The 16,940-nt window shown below is 38.7% G+C and overlaps 1 protein-coding gene across 6 annotated transcripts; it reads right to left on the reverse strand.

Annotated features, from left to right (window-relative positions):
- Positions 1 to 986: 986 nt before the first annotated feature.
- Positions 987 to 16,462, reverse strand: LOC135106249 (beta-secretase 1-like). 6 transcript variants are annotated; one of them, XM_064015055.1, is made up of 10 exons: positions 14,470 to 16,462; positions 12,732 to 12,946; positions 11,767 to 11,907; positions 10,740 to 10,874; positions 9,389 to 9,557; positions 8,960 to 9,144; positions 7,874 to 7,990; positions 6,361 to 6,535; positions 5,275 to 5,391; positions 987 to 3,142 (listed from the first exon to the last, which is right to left on the reverse strand). In XM_064015055.1, exons 2-10 carry the CDS (start codon positions 12,930 to 12,932, stop codon positions 2,949 to 2,951), a joined length of 1,434 nt encoding a protein of 477 aa, XP_063871125.1. In that variant the 5' UTR covers positions 12,933 to 12,946; positions 14,470 to 16,462; the 3' UTR covers positions 987 to 2,948. The 6 variants fall into 6 exon arrangements, with proteins under 6 accessions (XP_063871125.1, XP_063871124.1, XP_063871126.1 ...); XM_064015054.1 differs by lacking the exon at positions 14,470 to 16,462 and adding an exon at positions 14,101 to 14,372; XM_064015056.1 differs by lacking the exon at positions 14,470 to 16,462 and adding an exon at positions 14,101 to 14,372 and having other exon boundaries at positions 12,707 to 12,946.
- Between the last annotated feature and the right edge of the window lie 478 nt (positions 16,463 to 16,940).

Genomic DNA, 16,940 nt, shown 5'->3' on the forward strand with positions numbered 1-16,940 from the left:
CCAGAAAGACAAACCTGAGGTGACGACCATAAGGTATCTCGTGGCCAGTCCAATTGTCACTCATCTTACTCCATCCTGTCACGGCATTACATGACTCTCCTCCTAAATTGATATATGGTGTTTTGTTAATTTAAGAGAGTAACATAAGTATCTGAAGAATCCAAGGCATGCCACAGGAAAGCTTGATAATGGTCTTTAAAAAGTTTACAAGAGTATGGAAAGAAGGCTTTGCTCTATGTATATTTTCTCTCTCTCTCTGTGGTAATGAATCTCATTTCCTGGCTGACTCAACTACATGTATACCACACCATCCCAAGCTTATACTAGGCTTCATCCCACTCTTTTACCAAATCTTTACAAGACCATCCCTTAGACCATCATGCTACTAATATCACAACTGAATGAAAACTACATTCTCTAATTGCAGGTGTCTGAGGCAACTGCCAGCATTCACTTTTATCTTTCCTCTGACTTTCTCCGTCATCAATTTCATTTCAAAGTTGGTAGCTGCATCTGTGCACAACATATATGTAACTTGGTCTCGTACCCATGCTCTTGAAGCTTCAAAATTTTACATCTGGCTAAGATTTCAGTGTCACTCTCACCAAACTCATCTGTGCTGTGGATCTCTCACCTCACTTCTATCCACCACTTCCTCATCCACTTAACAATGCTAGGATGCTCAACATTGCCCTCCAGTTGCTTCCTTACCTGTGAAGCATGATGACCCTTGAGCAGGAGGGATCACCATTCTTCACCACATTCCAGGCAGCAACAGGAGGGACCACCATCCTTCACTACATGTTGGGCAGCAACAGGTGGGGCCACCATCCTTCACCACAGGCTGGGCAGCAACAGGAGGGGCCACCATCCTTCACCACAGGCTGGGCAGCAACAGGATGGGCCACCATCCTTAACCACAGGTTAGGAAGCAACAGGAGGGGCCACCATCCTTCACCACAGGTTGGAAAGTGAAGTCCCCAATATAGTGAATGGTGTTGGTTTATTAAAAATGAATATGAATTTAAACACACTGAAGTTATGGCACCTCATGGTTTTGCACTGTCAAAAGTCAAAGATACAAAATATACATAGTGTAGTACTTAAGACATTACTAATATTATGGCTTCACCAAGTGTACTAGTGTAAGTACATGCATAATGTAAGTCTATAAATTTACATTTACCATTTATTGTTACATGTGATCACCTTTTTCATCTCAAAATTCATTGATGTTCCTTTATTGTATATGAAATTTCAAGATTACACATACTATTTTTTTAGCTTTCATCCATTTTGTTCACAAAACAGGCACTTCTCAGACAACTCTCTTCTTCTGTCATGAGACTAAATTTCAGTCAACTATGCACTGTCCTTGCCTGTCCCTGCTCATGTCAGTACTGTGCCAAGTTAACACAGTACTGATGTATGCTGGCTGCACCACTTGATAAACACTCCCATAGATAAACACTCCCATAGATTAAATTCAAAGTGACTTGAAGGAAGCAACATTTCCATGAAACACTACTGTCTCTTTTACAATTTGGTCTGTGCTATTACCAACCTTGCACAGGATGTAGATAATGCTGTGAGCTGAGGTTCCTATCCCATCACTACATTACCAAGCCACATCTAAAAATCTAATGCTCATGAATAAATAAATAAATAAATCTATCTATCTGTATGTAAGCCAGCAATCTCACATGAGGTGGCCCAGACAAGGAAAAACAAATAAGTAAATAATGAATAAAACACACAAAATAAGACATGATGCTACATTCATCATACTGCAGTGAATACCAATCAGTTACACCCATGCTCAGGCAATGCTTGATAAGAGAAAATTTAAATGATTATGCTGCTGACAGTTGAGGCCAATGTTTTGTGAAAATTTGGAAAAGATGTCCAATCTGTCTTCCTCCATCATTTACTTCATGCTGCTCTCCTGCAGCCTCTTATCTTGGAACACCATCATCTTGACAAATCAAAAGTTCACCACAATAAAGCCACCAGTGTCATCACAACCATGATACATGCAGCTCACAATATCTTCTAAGTATATACAATTTCATCATGATATTACTTTTTAAAAGAACTATTTTTATGTTAATGGATACTGTAAGTAGTTGTTTCATAACATATATTGTTAATTCCTAACCAAAAGTTTCAAACTAAGAAGTTACAATCTAATGTCAACAAGAAAATATTGTATGTAAGAATATATTTCCTTGGGCCTCTTACTTACAAACTTCAGTCATCATTGCTACACTGCATAACTAAATACTAGAACTGGACCACTGCTTCACTTGAAGGGCAGTCTGTTAACTACCCTGTTCTCACCATACCTCTATAAATATGCCTGTCCCAGCTGCCAAGCAGAAACACAGAAAGCACTCTCACAGTCTCCAAGGTTCATTTGGACAAGCAAGGTCAGACAAGCAGAACTCATGCACTGTTCAAGCCTCAACTGACCTTCTTTGCTGCTGCACCTGAACACTCAAGGCATTGTGGTATGCTGCTGGAACTGGCTGATTTTGAAATTATGCAAAAATGTAACAGCATGAGTTTGTGAATTTTATAATCATAACAAATCAAGACTCTTCAAGCAGTATTAAATATTTAAATATCATCTTCCCCATATATATTCCTTGATATAAAAAATATAATATCACATTTTAATGTATCTTAATGCCTAAATATATTTTACGGCCACTAAAGATGACATGAAGTTTGGCACTTAGATGTATGGCCATCTGAATAAACCATGCTCATGCATGCACCGCCTGTAACCCTACTCAAGTTGCCCATCAACCCCCTGTCCAACAGCAGAGCATTCTACTTACACTTGCAGGGAAAGCCAGCGTAGGAATTAGCATCTTCAAGTAGAAAATAAATAAATAAAATGTACAATTTTCTATCTCACAGTCAGCACCTAGAAAAATTTTCTCTCAGGTATTGTTCTCATCTAAAATTGTGAAGGGAATCCCTTGGTTTAAGCGCAACTTGTGTGCTGTATTCCATGCCCACCTGAGGGCAGCCAGGACCAGGGGCAGTGACAGGAAGCCCAGTAATCCCCCCATGATGTAAGAAGCCAGTGTTAAGGCTCCCACTCTTTTTGGGGTGTACATGCACACACTCATATCTGTGGAAGGAATGGCATGCTTAACAAACCTAGTCAGTTCCACCAGTCACACCTAGTCAGTCCCCACTGTCACAGAAAACCTAGTCAGTCCCCACAGCCACAGGAAACCTTGTCAATCCCACCAGCCACAGGGAACCTAGTCAGTCCCTCAGCCACAGGGAAACTAGTCAGTCCCCACTGCCACAGGAAATCTAATCAGTCCCCCCAGCCACAGGACACCTAGTCAGTCCCCAATGTCACAGGAAACCTAGTCAGTCCCAACTGCTGCAGGAAACCTAGTCAGTCCCACCAGCCACATGGAACTTTTGACTAGCAAACCAATCATACCAACAGGAAGGTAGTGAGAATTCAAATAGAATCTCACAATGTTTTACAAAACAACACAATTTGAGGGTCATCAGATACAAAGCAAAATTCTTACTATGATGGTGGCATGGAACTCAGAGATACAGAGTTCTGTATTCACAAACACCTTGGCATCTTATCTCAACTACCTTTAATATGCTTTACTGGAAGCTATTATGCTTTTTAAATATGTTTTCATGATTTTAGCCATAGTTTAAGAAGGAAATTTCATCGTTAATGGAATAAAATCCACGAAAATTCAATTAATCATCTTTATGACCTTTGAAAATACTGTAGTCCTAATGAAATCCTGAAGTGTTTGAGGATACTACCAAGAGGCTGGTCAAGATTCTGAGAAACAGGCTGTTTATAACTTTGCAAAGTAAATACACCAGGCATGTGCTGTTGCAAGGCACTTGGAATTAGGCAAAGAGAAAAACAATTGCAAGACTCAATAAAATCTCTTGAAATGTCTAGCAAGCAAAATGGTGAGCAAATTCTAAGCTTTCTCCCTATTCAGTTCTGAAGCAATCCAGAATTTCCTGCACACCACATGCACAAGGCAATCCTTAGTTGTCATGGTGTCACGTTCTTTGATGCAAAGTGCCAAGACAATGACAAGTTATGGCTTCCTTAAATTTATGACTGAGGTAATAATGTTTCCATTATAATCATTTAAAATATATTCCTAAGGGGTCACTTAAGAATAGCAAAAGCTTAACATGATGTAAACATATGATACACTGTCATTTGGGTTGACACTCATAAATTTCATATCATCTCAACACATCACCAATTTCAAATATACATGTACTTCTCTATGTATGCCTTTATGTATATTTGCTAAGTAAACAGAATCTAAGCCAACATAAAGTAGTTGTGAAGAGAATGGAGACAATTTTGCCAAGGTGTTGACATAATGCAAGGCTGGCAGCAGGCACACAGAGGATGCCAGGTGCCTGGTGCACACTCCAGCCTCTCATGAGTAGCAGAGCCTATCATGGTGGTGGGTAATTATTTTGATGAGTGGAACACTCCATGCGCATTGGTGTGCTTCAAGGGCAACACACTCATTCCAGATTAAAACTCATAACACAAAGTGAAGACAGATCTTTTGAAATATAGTTTGTTATAAATAGGTAGGTATGTTTCATACAGGGAATGCCACGTGTAAGCCTGGTCGCTTCTTGTAGCTTCCCTTATTTCTTATGTTCTTAAATACATTAAAAATGTGTATTTTGGGTCAGCAGAGGAGTTGATCTTGCTGTAATGGTCGGCCAACTCTCACATGATTATGATCCTTTCTTGAATATGAAAAAAAAAGTTACATGTAATTGGTGAGCCACTGAACAATATCCTGTATGCCAAGTTTGGGCATGGGTATATGTTGTCCACCCCACTCTAGCATAATGTGAGACAAGACACAACTTCTCTTTTGTTCTTAATAATACAAAGGCATCAGGCAAACATAAATCAGTGGGAGAACTATCTTGAAAAAAAATACTGTTAACATACTCTACAGCAGTGTGACCTAATGCAACACATCTTCAGTACATTTTATATCAGTATAAAATATGTGTAAACAGAAAAAACAGTGATTAATAATAAGAGTTTGCCAGTAGAAAATATTCTGTGATATTCATAAAAACATCCAGTTAGTACAGGAGTGTGTGAGAGCTATGAAGGGTGCTTGGTATGTCCAGAGGCTGAGTTAAAAGTTCAGATTAATAATTCATGAAGAAAAGAAATTCATCTGTTAACCTGTGCCATACTATACTTGTCCCTACCTTCTGTGTTGTGTGTTTCACTAAGGGTCACCAATGGTCCACATGTTGACTCTGAGAATGTGATGACGCCTTGCGCTCGGTCAAATGTCACACACAGGCCTTCTAGGATTACTGCACCTGATAAGCACAAAAAAATCTTCTTTTAATAGATAATAAACAGATTTAACCTCTCTACAACAGCTATCTTCCCACAAAGGTGATGCCAATGCAAATTTCTTCATGTCCTTTCTTGCACCATTCAGATTTCATATTCCTATGTGCTTCTTTCTGTCATAAATATCAACACCTTCTTGAGTCAACTTACTGCTGGACTTGCTCTTCAGTCCACATCTAATATTCTAGTCTCATTCATTTGATTTGACCAGAGCAATGTGTAACATTCCAATCAGTCATTTACTTGGTAGTTCACATCCCTCATCTTATATTGGCCTCACATCTTTCATCACCACTTTAGTAGTATTACACCCCTCACATACATGTTTAGTCAATCTTCCAAATACATGGGAGGCTTAGCTATTGCCATGTTATGGTGGAAAGGTCAAGGCTGACTACATTCCATTTTGGCAATGGTGATATTGTGGTCTGACTGGGAAGATGTGTATATTAACTTCCTTGTCACAGGTTCATTTCCAGCTGCTCCCTCTCATGGTTTATCCCTTTGGATTAATTTTGCAGGTGCTAAGAATTACAAGATAGAAGTATAATTCCCTGAACTTTCTTCGTCCATTTATGACTAGCTAAGCTTGCCTCTGCAAGTGATACAAATTTTGCCTAATAATAACAAATCCAAGAAGCAATTAATGAAAGGTAAATAAACTTAAGAAACAAAAGAAACAGCACTTTAACCTTTCTAAAAGCAATGTGCAGCAAAAATAAACAATGAGAGAAGTGAAGCATGTGAATGGTGGTGGAGAAGCACTCCAAGGTCAAAGAGCATAGGTCAGAGAACATGAGATCCCGATGAGATGAACAAAACTCATACTATTACAGAAACACAACACTTTGTATTGTAGATATACCCAAAATCTCTTGTATCATAATCATGATGAGGGAAAAGGCCATAAGGGAAACATGAAACTAACATACCTAGAACAGTTCCAGTTTGTGACTCCTCAATGCCCAGCACCCAGCAGTCCAGGAGACTAGTTGAAACACTGTCTGGGGCCGGACGCAGGTATGACCTGGGCCCCACAGTGATGGTGATGGCAGAATGGTTGCCAGTGGCTAAGTGGATGGTGAGATTTGGGAAGTTCATCCACAGCTGTTGGAGGAATACCAGAAAACACTAATTACTAAAAATATTTAACAATATGATTAACCATACGTTAAATTTCTGACAATAAGGGTGAGGCACAGGAAACACTGGAAGAATTTTGCTCAACACTACATACAGATTGATAATAGCTATATTAGCTTGCTTACCATGATGGTAAGCAAGCTAATATAGCTATTATCAACCAACTGGCACAGTGTGTATTCTACTCATACATTAAGTAAGAGAGCACATGACCAGTAAGAGCACATGATCAAGCACTGAATAAAGAAATGACACAGTCAATATATTAGTGAATGCGTTGCTGATCTTGCCATGAAGTACATGAGTGATTCTGCCTAACTCATGTACTTCATGGCAACATCACTAATTCTTTATTTCTTATGAAAGGTTTTAATGTTGTGATTATCATCACCTTTAATACCTACAGAATGTGACAGAATGCTCTAATTATGACAACAATGGAAAATATAGTACAAGCAATAAAAATCACTAAACTGTAAATGTATGACAACATCCAATTAGCACCAATTTACTAATTTACATAAGCTCACACAGCTTACTTGGTTCAGCTTCTTAAGAATGAACTATTGTCATCTCTTGATCTGGTGACAAAATAAAAGAGGTGACCAAACAGTATTGGAGAAGGTAGGCATGCTTTCAGCAGATTCATAAGTATAATAGCCATAAACATTACAGCACAAGACAGCACAATACATCATGAACCAATGCAGCAGACAGTCCAATTATGAAGACAGGCAGTAACACAAAGGGAACCAAGACAATGAAAGGCCCTTAAAAGGTAAATGTCCAAGTGAGTGGATCTTAATGTGGGTGGTTTAGAAATTAAAGATGTGCACCATACTTTCACAGAGATGTTTTGATAATAGTAAGCTGACTACTACCTACCTATCTCTGATGCCTTGCTCTCTCCAGAGTTCCCCAAGAAGGTGATGATGGCAAAAGATAATAGCAAAGGCTGCACTAAATTCTCCAAGAGGAAGTAAACATGAATCCATGATGGCAAACTCACAGTAGATAGTAATATGATGGATATATGGTAATCTTTCTAATGAGGAAATTCCTTGATGTTTTAAAGACTCAAAAAAAGCTTCACCAGGTAGGGTGTTAGCAAGAAGCACAGTTTTGGAAAAGGATACATGAGATACTATTGAAGCAGTATCCCTTCCCCAGGTCCGGGTCAAAAAAAAAAACTACACAGAACATCCATGTGAAGTATTCTTGCAACAACAGATAGGGAAAGAAGAACATAGAAATGTTGAAAATAAAGATGAACAACTCTCACTGTGACAGGAATACTTCAACCTTGCTGCTTTCAGGCCAGCAAGCCTCTTCATTCCCTGACCAAAACCCTTCAGGCAGAGGTGGGTTCATTCCTCCTGATGCCTGTAGCTTTAATTCTTTCATAACTGCTTTGAAAACCTGCATATGAAAAAATCACACAATTATTTTCTGAATGAGAATAATGTAATAGATAAGATGACAGATTAACTCCCACCTGCTTTTTTTTCCCACTATAAATAATAAAAATAAAATAAATTAATAAACAATTTTTTCTAATCCTTTGCTTCTGAGATGGAGATATATTGATTAATTCATGCTTTAAATGAAGAAAGAACAGACAGGATTCATCTATCATCTTATCTTACTAGATTAAAAAAAAAAAAGATACTTATAAGCAAGGCTGCCAAAGTTTGACATGGGTCATAAGACAGATACCAGGGATGATTTGTACAAACAATTACTGAAATTTTTTACAGGACACATCAATATTTTCATTAGCAAATATCCCAGTTCACCTATTCTAATGAAACTTTCTGCATCTTGAAGAGGGATAAGTAAGCAACCTTTTGTGAGAAAGTCAAGACAACATAGCTACAAGTGTTAGCAACATGTTTTAAACTAGAACATGTATAAAAATATAATACACTACACTATAAGGAAAATGCATAAATCTGTTTTTCACAATATTTTGTGAATTTTATAGAGTTAATCTGGTATCTTTCCATCATCACTGTCTCATGATAAATTTTCTTGTCTAAAAATGCAATTTTGCAGTTGTTTATAGCACAATTCATATGAAACTTGGCTTGGAACATCTCCTTAGTTGTATACATATTCATGAAGATAAGTTACCAATTAGCAACTTTCTGTTTTGACAGACTTCCTCTAAAATGGATGTGAGCCAAGTATGCATGTACAGCAGATGCATGCAGTAGAAGATGCTGTGATGGATGAAGAACCAGATATATTTCTAGGTTACAGCTGAGAGAGCATTATAGTAAATATGTGTTGGTGTGAGCTACCCTCCCTCCACCACCCCTACGCTACCCCACAAACAGATATCAGTGAAGGACATGGTGCAACTACACAATGAAGACTCAGGCCTACCTCGGGAGGCAGACGGAGATTTGATGTGCCTGAGTCCACAATGGTCTTGTCAGTGTTGAACTTGATGCATGGAATACTAACTTCCTTCCCTTGGAGACTCAGAGCTGTCACAACCACCTCATAAAACCACTTCCGTCTGATGGGGCAGCTCACTGCCACAGGGGAGCAGCTGCCACTTCCAGAACCTGCAGCACACAGCAAGTCATTGCTCATTGCATGAAAAGCAGATTCATTCATTCGCAACTTGCATTACTTCCCATAAGTGACTGATATCAACAATCTCATCCTGAAAAGTGGGAAGTATGTGAAGCACATTCCACAGGTCAATTTGTAAGATTTAGGGGAGATTTGTGGATGGCATTCCAGGCAAACTGAAACATAATTATGGAAATGGAGCTATGAACATGCAGAAGCTTTGCCTAAACCAACCAAGTGTCAATCTGCCATAATGAGAAGAGGGGCCAGCCTCTCTTGATGGTCCACACAGCTCCAGAGTGAAGGCATTTGTCAGATTGTCCCTGAGGATAACTTCATCTATCCAGGGCTGCACTGCTCCCTGGGGCTTGGCCAGCACAGGAAAGGCCAGCCCAACAATACCCTGACAAAGCAAAGCAGGAAAAAATAATCACATACTAAAACAGATTCAAATCAGTGTTACCTATTTGTGGGGTGTAGTTTTCTACTTAGCAAACACTTGGTAGACACTGCATCACATAACAGATTGTGTTGCCATCTGTCATCTTCACTCTCAGACTTCTTACCTACATCAAATGGTCTTATTTCCAGCACAGCTCCACCCCAAATAATAAAAATAATGAATAAATAAATAAATAAATAAATAAATAAATAAATAAAATAAATAAACAGAATTAATTAAATAAATAAAATAAAATAAATAAATAAATGATAAAGATTTTGAAAGGAGAATACAAATATAGTAATAAGAATCTTGAGATGAGAGAGTTAAAACGCCAAATAAATAAGTACAGAAAAATAGGGAAGCTGGACACAGGCAAAGGTGTCTGATGTGTTTGTCCTGGAAATGAAGCAAGTGGTTCAAACTAGTCCTCCACTCACACAGTGGGTGGCAGTGCCAGTGCCAGTGCCACTCCATATACACACACACAGTTTGAAAAACAGAATCATCTCTAAAATTTAAAACATACCTAACGTCAACCACAGCTTATAAACTAGTGAATATGATTCATAGCAACATTAGTAAAACTATCTGTAATATGAAAAAAAAATCATATGCCTTATACTGGCACTATCATATGCCTGTACTGGCACTGTTCTGGACAAACTGTGTGTGGGAGGAGGGTAATCCACCCCTCTCCAGTATGATGGGCAAGTATTTCATGCTAGGAGTGTGTGTGTGTCAACAGGTTGTCCACATGACTGACATCAGACATCTGACAACTCCTTTTCGTTTTTCATCAGCCTTCTAATCAACTGCTGACTCCCTGCATTTATTGCAACAAGTGCAGCTGTGTTACTCATCTCTGTTCCAAGCAAGTAGAATGACTTGCTTAAAGTATTCTAGTTTCACTCCCTCCTGGACCACCAGCCAAAGTGAGATGCAACAGAGGATCTACCTACACCCCATCCCCTACTCCTTAAATAATAATAATAATAATAATAATAATAATAATAATAATAATAATAATAATAATAATAATAATAATAATAATAATAACAATAATAATAATAATAATAATAATAATAATAATAATAATAATTAGTAGAAAAATAAAAAAAAATGTGTGATGGAAAAGATCACCTGCCACTGTGAGTTGTTGACATAGAAATTGTGTGAAGAGGTGATTAGCACCAGATCCATCAGATAAGGAGTGGTGCCTGCCTGCAAGGCAGGGAACAACACCACATCCTTGCCAAGCCTGCCACTCCAGCTGCCCTGTGGGAAGGACAGTGCATAAACAGACCCATCCACATGTTTTCTTCATGAACCATTCACATATTTTCAGGTAAGCTTTATAGAAGAAATATGGTAAAGTAACAGATATCAAATAAGAATAAATAAAAAGCACACCTTTCTATCAATTATCTCTGATGGCTTGCTCCCTCTGGAAGTGTTCCTCAAGAGCATGGCCACTGCAGAAGTGTGTCTACCTCACCCTATCCAAAAATTTCCTTCTTGCTTACATGCACTAATTCTTGAGTGAACATTATATTTAATAAAGAAACCCAATCTAAAAGGAAGTACAAGATACAGTTCCATTCCCATATAACCTGTATTGATCCATCATGTACTTGTAACTCTTTAGTGGCCACTTCTACAAGCATCCTGATAATAGCCTTCTCCAGGTGGAAAATATAACATACAATTGTTTTTCTACTCTTGAGAATTTTCCATGCCATCAGCTGCTTGCTCAAGACAATATAAAAGCATCAACTGTACTCTAGTCTCCATACTGCATTCATCTACATTCACTCTATCCATATTTCTATTTCCACAAGATTCTCTCCAGCCCTTTCATGAATTAGTACGATATAAATTCTGCTTTCAGTTGTTGATGCACATGAAAACATCACAATTCTCTTGAGCACATTAACAATCACACTATTACATCAGATAGTTGTTCCTTCACCTTGCAGTGAATACTGTTGCCCTGGAATGGCTTTCTTTTTAAGTAAAACAGAGATTGAACAGAAGGAATTTTTATCCCTACCATCCTTATTCAACAACTAAGAACAATGCTTCCTAGCTTATAATTTATTCCTCATCACTTTGCAGTGACCATTCCTCACCACAAGATGTGCAGCATGAGGCTGTAATGAACATTTACCTGTGTATAGCCAACCTCAACCTCCTTCTCCAGGTCAACAAAGCTTGAGGAGTTCTTAGCTTCAAAATAGCTGTCAAGTTCCTTTTGCATAACTGCTGCTATGGCAAAGTTGCTGCTGCCAGTATCCACCAAAACATTGAACTGGAAAGTCAGAAAACTGTTACAACACTTAGTGGAACTTTAGCTTCAGTTGATATTGTGTGAATATTAAACCTTTCAATTACCAAAGGGTCTGATTCTTGAAAGATTTATATAAAGAAATAAAGCAAATTTTTCAATGAACTCATCATACATTTTGTTCATTATTCTGAATCAAGAAAAGAAAATAGCTAAAGACTGAAAGAAAGAAAAATGTAGGAATGAAGGCCACTCCTTAAAATGTCAAATAACAGAAGAGTTCTACAAAGCGTCTTTTCATAATCTACTTTCTCTGCACAAGAAAAATCCAAACTTTATAATACTGTAATCTTATTTACGAGTTTTATGACCATCTAAAGTTTTTACATTGTGTCTGGCTATCCAGTGATATCCAGCCAGTGGAACAAGCCAGACAGCATCAGTGAGCTCCAGGCAAATGAGGAAACAGGATGGACTACAGCTGTCTTCACTCTTCATATTTTAACAACTAATCCTTTTATGCTATCATCATTAACTAAATCATTGAAATGGCTCCTACTAAGCTTAATACTCAAGAGAAAGTTCACATCTTGACTTTGCTTGAGGCAAGTTTTTCTGACAGTGCAATATCAGAGGTAAAACTATACAAACTATTTTTATACTTCAAAAGCAACAACAAAACTTAATATTCAAGACGTAGGGATCTGAAAGGCCAATGGAAGACCAGTAAGATGTCAGGAGCTGTATATGTAATACCTTTTAACACAAGAATTAGCTAAAAAATTTCTCTGAGGCTACAAAAAACAATACAAACTTTTCATACCATGAACAGGATGCATGCTCCTCACCTTCTGTGAGGGAGTGCCAACCTCCACACTGGTGTAGTAGCCATCACCAGGCCGGCCAAACAGATTCCATGAGTGGGCAGAGCTTGGTGGGCTGGGTGTTGGCAGATCTGGGGGAAGTGTGCTGGTGCTGTGGATGGTGATGCAGGCAATGAAGGATACCACATGGCATCCTAGTAGCCACCAATGCACATGGAGAGCCATCCCTAGACTGTCACCTGAAAGACAGTGACAGGACTTGTAATGTGTACACTCATCTCTGCCTTTCGGCTCTGTCCAGTCTTCATCCTTCACACCACAAACCAGACATTATTTTCTTTATCCTCAGTTTCAAACCAAAGCTGGCTGCTATGTCTATGTGCTTGGCAATATAATTTGCTCACATGCCTACGCTCTTAAATCCAGAATCTTTCACCATCTCATTAATACTTCATTGTCACTCTCACTAAATTCATCTGTACTATAACTCTCTCATATAACTCCTTCAGTTATGAAAAGTTCTTTTTGTACTTGATCTTCAAAGAAGAGCATATTCTCACCCTTTTCACCCTTGTTCAAGTTTCAAAACTTAAAGATTTCAATGTTCACCACCAGCTTTACCAAAGACCATTTTACACTGACTAATCTAAAGAACAAGTCTTCAACTTTGATAATTTACATGAACAAGAGCAATTACACTTTACCAACGGTCTTGACTACCTTAAAAATGCACCCAACAATCTTGAGTTTCTCTAACCTTTAACCCTCAATCTTATTCTATCAAACTTCTCTACACTGGCATCCCACAATCATCATTTCATTTCCATATCCAGTCTCATCACTCCAGCTCTGATTTTAGACTAACAAAGTGAAGCTGACACTGGCACTCCATTAGATACAATCGATCTTAAGTAATCAATTATGCCCACCACAACTGTGCATCATCCTAGGAAATAAACGTGGGGGTCGTTTCCTTATCACTAGGGGGGTTGGTGTCAGAATTTTGAAAGTTAAGCTTGTCTTGTGTCTGCCACCACCAACGCCGAACCCACAAACCTTAGCAGTAAATACGGCTGTACAGTGAGCCTTCACCCTGAGGGCTTGGCTCGAGTTTCTTAACAATATTTTTGAGCAAACCTTTCTCTGTCCATTACAGACTGAACATCGGGAGGAGGTCATACCCGGTACAATAACCAGTTTGAATTAAAACAAGAGAATAAATTGAGATGAATCTTTGCTGTACGAATTAGTTTCCTTGGAGTGAAGTACGAGTGTTGTGCGGTGACAGGACCTGATGTTTTTTTTTTATAATTTCTTGGCAGTGCACTGTCATTAAACCACAAAGTAATGACAAATCAGACTCATAGTTATAGTACAGACAGGATGATCTTACATGACAAGTGTGTGGCAGAACCTGGGACGGTGCATCACAGAGGACGTGTCCCTCACGGTCCTTGGTTTCACCACACTGCCGTCGTCTGCTCCTCAGTGCACATCTTCCTCCTCCTCTGTTCTGTAGTGACCCACAGGGACTCACACTTTTCTGGTGCTAGCAATACTTCCACGTAACGAATAAAACTTTTTTCGATCTTATATCAATGTCCTCAGAAACCATCGCAGCAAATCACGCTGCCGACTGCTAGCTTAGGGTTGCCATATACGAACTATCAAAATTCCGGACACCTTCACTAACACCTGATTATGGCCCTGATATGATACTGGAAAACATGTAAATTAATTAAAAGAAACTCAATTTATTTACCTTTGCATATGGCTGATAATCTTGAATTCCGTTTTTCCAACTAGTTTAGTTGCTGTCTTCTAACTCTTCTTCAACCACTGCGTGTGTTGCTTGATGTGCCGATGCATATTTTTCTGTAGATCTTATTATCTTATATTTTTAAGTAGTTCCTTGTTGGACTTTAAAAAGTTGAAGAAGTCAACGCAAGAGGTCTCTCGGTAGTTGTACTGTACAGTCAGAATACCTTTCATAGTATCAACACAGCTTGTTCCTTTCCTTCGTCCACTGACTTTGCATCAGCGAAAAGACTCGCTCCACATTAGCATTGTGGGATGTTACAGCAAAAAAGAATTGTGCAGTTCTGAGCAGTTCTGAGTGGCATTCAATATTCTTTGATGCTTCAAAGTATCTGGTCCATTTTTTATGTGCTGGTAATTTACTGAAGTCTTCATCATTCTTGTTCCTTTCTACAAACTGCCTCAAGCTACAAACTTGGTCAAAGCACTTTACATCATCAAGCTCTATTCCCTTGTCTATCAAGTATACAACACAAGGTTCCACATCAGTCCAGTTAGGCATTTCACTCAAGACTATCCACTTGAAACAAGAGAACTCTTCCAGTGGTTTTATCCACTTAGCTAAGTACTCTGAGCATCTGTTGTACAGGTTAACTACTTCAACACAGAACCTGTTACACTCTTCTTCTTTTCCTTCTGTGCGCTTCTGAGCAATTAGTCCTTTAACTTTTAAAGACATGAAATGCTGGTTCTTTCTTTCTGCAAGTACTTTACACACAGACTCCAAATTTGTCAGCACTTCTACAACAGAGTTACTTTCCTTTTCAGTTGTTTGAATGTGTGTGTGAAATACAGCCATTAAAGAGTGCATGTGCCAGAGGTAAATCTCACTCATTTCATTTTCAAAGAATTTTTTTATTACTGTTGGTGGTTGCTCTTGTGAAAGAAAGAAGGACTTAAGAGCAGGAAACATCTCTATCAGCCTTGTGATGCCAGGAAATAGTGACAGCCAACGACTCTTACTATGAGAGAGAAGTTTCCTGTACTCAACCTCAGCAAATTCACAATACTCCTTTAGTTTTTCAGAGCGAACTGTGTAGATATGAAAATACTGATAAATCTTATTGATAATATTTTCAATATCAATATCCATTCTTTCTGCTCCATGATGAACACAGTTATTCAGAATATGTGCTGGGCAACCTACTCCAATCAATGACTTTTCCAACATCTTCAGATTTGCAAACACATTATTCCCTTCTTCCTTACGCTTGAGTCCTCCAAACATTGTATTGCAGTTGTCACCTGTAAATGCCACACACTTTTTATAAGCCCATGTTTACCTAGGGTTTCTTTCATATATTTGGCAATAGTGTATGCAGTCTCATTTGGGGTATTCTTAAACTCAATCAGTTTTGACTAAACCACCATTCTTCCAGTCAAAGTACTGAATAATTACAGGAAACAGCTTTAATGCATCGTGATTACTACCATCTGTAGCAATTCCACAGTATACTACTTCATTTTCTTTTAGGCTTTTTAAGGCAACGTCAACAGAATGAGGTGCAAGCACAGCTTTTATAATAGCTGCTGTCTTTGTTCGAACACTAGAAAACTTTCTTGCCACCTCAGAATCAGGAATTTTTTTTCAGCAAAACAGATAAACAATCCATGGATAAGAAACTACCGTGATGTTTGACAGTGTGAAATGCATAAGCACCTTCTGCAGCACTAACATCTTCAGCTTCACTTCCTGGTTTAACAAAATAATGTGTCATCTTCATTGATGAACCCTTTTCTTGCACTGCTCTCTTATGTTTCTCAAAGCTCACATGTGGAAGTCATTAATGTCTTTATGTGCCAGTGAGACAAATGTTCCTGGTTTACACACCAAACACTCGGCTTCCCACTCATCCCTGCCTTTTTTGAAACACGGGAGTTTGTTCTGCATCTCTGCAGTGAATTTACACTTTCGTTTGAGCATCTTGACAAGAACAAGTAATAGTTGTAATGACGAGGTCACAAGGCTTCAAACAGTAATCCAAACTGACCCCTATCAGAACTGGTGAAAGACTGGGGCGCGAGCGGGACGTCAAGTGAAGCGGCGTTGGTTAGGCTGCGAGCACCGACTTCATACAGGACCCATACACCTCAGTCTTGACCGAAACCAAACCAAAGCAGCTGCCACTCGGTGAACCCCCCCCCCCCCTCTCTCTCTCTCTCTCTCTCTCTCTCTCTCTCTCTCTCTCTCTCTCATCATTTCAACCCAAGGAAATTTAATAAATGTGATTTTTTAACAGTTAGTAATGATGGAAGGTGAAATTCCGGACATTTGAGGGATTTTCAAAAATCCCCCCGGACGCAGATTTCGTTATCTGATTTCCGGATGTGTCCGGGAAAATCCGGACGTATGGCAACCCTAAGTTACTACTTACTACTGCTATTACTACTACCACCTTCCTTCTCCGCTGACGA

This window comes from Scylla paramamosain, chromosome 13 (genome assembly GCF_035594125.1).
Source record: "Scylla paramamosain isolate STU-SP2022 chromosome 13, ASM3559412v1, whole genome shotgun sequence".
In the NCBI taxonomy this organism is placed as follows: Eukaryota; Metazoa; Arthropoda; class Malacostraca; order Decapoda; family Portunidae; genus Scylla; species Scylla paramamosain.